Source organism: Oncorhynchus keta, chromosome 24 (genome assembly GCF_023373465.1).
Source record: "Oncorhynchus keta strain PuntledgeMale-10-30-2019 chromosome 24, Oket_V2, whole genome shotgun sequence".
Classification (NCBI taxonomy): domain Eukaryota; kingdom Metazoa; phylum Chordata; class Actinopteri; order Salmoniformes; family Salmonidae; genus Oncorhynchus; species Oncorhynchus keta.
In genome coordinates this window covers 31,675,846-31,680,004 of record NC_068444.1, presented here as the reverse complement: position 1 = coordinate 31,680,004, position 4,159 = coordinate 31,675,846, and the positions used below count along the sequence as shown (strand labels likewise).

The following is a 4,159-nucleotide window of genomic DNA, read 5'->3' as shown; positions in this document are numbered from 1 at the left end:
TCCTTTTTAAAAGGAAAGTAAAAGAGAGCCACTCCAGGTCCATGTGAGACACTCCAGAATATTGTGCCCCAACAATTAACGAAATATATGATAGCCTACTGTTCAATATTGCAAGTCTTTGCTAGGTAAAGCCCTGCCTTATCTCAGTCACCATAGCAGCACCCACCCGTAGCACACATTCCAGCAGGAATATTGCACTGGTCATCCCCAAAGTCAACACTTACTTTGGCCACCTTTCCTTCCAGTTCTCTACTGGCAATGACTCAAACAAATTGCAAAAAAAAATCTTATATCTCCCTCTCTAACTTTAAGCATCTGCTGTCTGAGCAGCTAACCGATCACTGTACCTGTACACAGCCAATCTTTAAATATCACACCCAACTACCTCATCCCCATATTATTACTTACCCTCTTGCACCCCAGTATCTCTACTTGCACATCCATCACTCCCGTATTAATGCTAAATTGTAACTATTTTCACCTCTATGGCCTATTTATTGCCTACCTCCCTACATTTGCACACACTGTACATAGATTTTGATATTTTCTTTTGTGTTATTGACTGTATGTTTGTTTGTGTAACTCTGTTGTTGTCTTTGTCGCACTGCTTTGCTTTATCTTGGCCAGGTCGCAGTTGTAAATGAGAACTTGTTCAACTTGCCTTTCAACTTGCCTACCCGGTTAAATAAAAGGTGAAATATTTATTTTTTATTTAAAAAAATTGTAATTTATCAGTATCAGTTGAGGAGAATTTAGAATGAAACAATAAGCATTTATGGCTTTTCTAAGCCCATTTTAGCTTGTTCCCACAGTGTGACAGTCTCTGAACCTTTTTGTTGTTGATGATTTGACATACTATACCATGTCTCAAACTCATTCCACACAAGGCTTAGTCTCTGCATGATTTTGCTCCTCCCTGTTTGTTTGTTTGTTTGTTTGTATTAACCTTTATTTAACTAGGCAAGTCAGTTAAGAGCAAATTCTTATTTTACAATGACGGCCTACCCTGGTCAAACACACACGCTGGGCCAATTGTGTGCCGCCCGGGATCGAACCAAGGTCTGTTGTGATGCCTCTAGCACTGAAATGCAGTGCCTTAGACCGCTGTGCCACTTGGGAGCCCTTGTACTTGTTTGATGAATTAAGGTCACTGATTAGCAAGTAAATCTCCTCACCTGGTTGTCTAAGTCTTAATTAAAAGAAAAAACTAAAAACCAGCAGACACTAGGCCCTCCAAGGAATGAGTTTGACACCCCTAAACTAGACATTTCAGTCAAGTCAAGCTGCTTACTGGGCTATGAGGCATTCAGATCCTGCACTCTAGTGGTCAATCTGTAGTCAGGTACATTCTAGATGTTCTCTATTGTAGATGCACTGTAGAGGCAAACAACTTGATTAAATTTGAGCTTATTCCATTTATTATTGTAACAAAGTTGTAGAGTGGATTGCACCAGCAAATGATGCACAATACTATTCAATAGTATAACCTCAACTCTGCACTTTAATACTATCATAACACATCGCATAAGTCCATCTATGAACTCAAACGTGAGATGTGCATACTACATAATATATATTAGGAAAGATCGTACTAATTACAAGGTACTGAAGGTGGCTGGCTATTCTCCTCGATATACAACAATGTTCTTGTCAGTCTCGTGAATCTTGACCTCGTAGAGAAGATTGGCTGGTAGCTGCTTGACCATGTTGTCCCAGATATATACAGCCACGTTTTCTGTTGTGCTGTACAGCAGACAAAAAAATTAAAAATAAAACTTTCAACCATGGAATCTCTGAATCACGTGCTCCGAACTGAAAATCCACCCGTTACTCATAAACATAAGGCTACGGTCCAGTAGAGGAGCACACACCTGACAACATTAGCAAAGTAGGGGACGTCCTTATCCAGGTTTTTATGGTCCAACGGAATCATGATGACTTCCTGTATCATAATTATACATGAGTTTGTAAATAACACAATAATTAATTAATGCACATTTTCCTTATTCTCTAAAATGTGCTATAAATGTGAAATGAATGAAGAAATTAATAGTCTAGCAGCCTACGCTATCAAAGCATAGCCTTCGCTTCAAATCAAAAAAGTAAAGTCCAGGATTGGATTGGAAGAAAGGGAGGGTCTCACCTCAATGTGTTGCTTCAGATCTGTAATGTTCATCACCATGCCTGTGTGACGATCGATCTGGAGATGGACAAAGAGAAGCTCTGTGACGGTCTGTGTGTCTCCAACATCCATTACCAAGGAGGCAGACTGCTTTCATATCATGAGAGTGTCTCGTGATTTACTGGTGTGTTTCTACCACTAGCAATTATGAGAATGTTTTGTAAGTCGTGTTTTTATGAATATGTTACGACGCAAAGTCTCAGGTGGGACTTACCTTTCCCCGTACCGTCACCTCTACTACAAAAATAAAAACACAACAGAGCCTTCGATAAACATTGGTTTAGACCCAGTTTGGAGTTATGGAACAGGACAGCTATGTAACCTATAGGCCAACTGTGAATCTGACAACAGAATTGGTCCTACGTGCATGGTTTGGATGAGACCTTGACCAATGACTGACCTTTATAGTTGTGTCCATGGCCATTGGGATTGTTGCACTTCCCAAATATCCTCTTGTTTACCTCATCACTCAACGTCGGGCTGGAGAGACAACACAATACATGAGGTTTCAATTCAACAAATATATAACAAAAACCTTTAACAATTTAAAGAAGTTGATGGCTTCGCTGTCTCTACAATAGAACTACAAATCCCATGATCTTCCGGGATTGACGCAACAGGTTATGCTTGATTCCAGTTTCGTTTCGTGGCGTTAACTCTCCCTTCTATCAAATATAACGTCTCACTAGAAACACAATCATACCAAATTGCTTTCCATCTTGCACTCCTCTCGCAGCCTCTGCAACAGTTTCTAGATGGCAACCCTGCATTAAGCTGCCTATTGCGTCGTCGTTTACAACAACAACAAAAAGATAGAAAAGGATTGCACTGGTACCTGTGCAATCGATGGCACGCGCTGAAACTCTGGACTCGTGTGATGTATCCAATGCGCTCTGCTACTTCGTTTCTTGAATCGGCTTGTGCCATTGCAATGACAGATGAACAGAAGTAAACAATGTAATTAATAGTCGTCGCAGATGCCGTTAAATAGGTTATGCTGGGCGTGTGGAGAATCGAGTCCACGCCCCCTAGACTTTTCAGGTCATTCAACGCTCAGCGACAATAGAGTACCACGGTATGAGTTATACTACCCATAAAACCTAGCAGTCAAACAGGGAAATGGTTCCAATAGGTTTTCCTTCATACATTCTTCCCATAGGCATTTTTTATAAAAAATATAAAAACATTTTTTTAAACAAACTAAGAGCTGTGTTTCGTGTAGGCTTACCCTGGCGTGACATGTTGATAACCGTGTAAATCTCTAGGCCAAGGAGACAATACAAGGATGTCAATATATTCGCCTGTATTTACCCGCAAAAAAATTCCAGCCATTACCGAGAGGCCATCTTCCTTAATTAAGCGGCCACCAACCTCCTGTGCACAATACCTGTTAGCAAAGGTGTCAGCTAGAGATGACGTGCAGGAGCTTGCAGGGATTTGTAGTCTTGCATGATGCCAATTAGCGTTTTCGAAATCGAGTGTAAATACAGCCGACTATATTGATCAAAGTCACCATATCCGAGAGAGATTTACATGGTTATCAAAACGTCAAGTCAGGGTAAGTCTACCCGAAACACAGCCCTTATTAAGTGTTTCTAAAAAATCCCTATGGGAACAATTAATGGTGTAAACCCCATTGGAACTACTCTGTTTGACGCTAGGTTTTATGAGTATTGTGGGGCTCTAAACCAACTAATATTTTGCATGCAGCACAAACCATGACATCACTTTGTATGGTAATGAGAGAACCTTCAAAATAAAAGCCCACCTTTCAAAACATTGAAGTGTGGATAACGCATAATACCCGAAGTCCCTCCGACTCACACGGAGGAAGACATTGTAATGAACTTGTCAAACACATGCTCATCTGCCTTAGGTAAGGGACTGTCATTTGTCCCAACGGCACAGGGCAATGACTGTAATACCGTTATAGACTTCCAAAGTTTTTCCGCAGCTTGAGATTGACTGAATTCTTTG

At 40.6% G+C, this 4,159-nt stretch overlaps 1 protein-coding gene across 2 annotated transcripts; it reads right to left on the bottom strand.

The window, feature by feature from the left end:
* Nucleotides 1-1,395: 1,395 nt before the first annotated feature.
* Nucleotides 1,396-3,864, bottom strand: pts (6-pyruvoyltetrahydropterin synthase). 2 transcript variants are annotated; one of them, XM_035734438.2, is made up of 7 exons: nt 3,411-3,860; nt 3,018-3,099; nt 2,583-2,662; nt 2,397-2,419; nt 2,144-2,200; nt 1,872-1,942; nt 1,396-1,743 (listed from the first exon to the last, which is right to left on the bottom strand). In XM_035734438.2, exons 1-7 carry the CDS (start codon nt 3,421-3,423, stop codon nt 1,620-1,622), a joined length of 450 nt encoding a protein of 149 aa, XP_035590331.1. In that variant the 5' UTR covers nt 3,424-3,860; the 3' UTR covers nt 1,396-1,619. The 2 variants fall into 2 exon arrangements, with proteins under 2 accessions (XP_035590331.1, XP_035590330.1); XM_035734437.2 differs by lacking the exon at nt 3,018-3,099 and having other exon boundaries at nt 3,411-3,864.
* Between the last annotated feature and the right edge of the window lie 295 nt (nt 3,865-4,159).

What these genes read in the sequence shown, in the direction of transcription:
- pts (XM_035734437.2), bottom strand. Translation starts at nt 3,514, where the DNA reads ATGGCTGGAATTTTTTTGCGGGTAAATACAGGCGAATATATTGACATC. An exon ending in TATCAACATGTCACGCCAGG is followed by an intron (nt 2,663 to 3,410) that starts GTAAGCCTACAC and finishes TTGTCTCTCCAG; the next exon opens with CCCGACGTTGAGTGATGAGG. An exon ending in ATCTGAAGCAACACATTGAG is followed by an intron (nt 1,943 to 2,143) that starts GTGAGACCCTCC and finishes ATTATGATACAG; the next exon opens with GAAGTCATCATGATTCCGTT.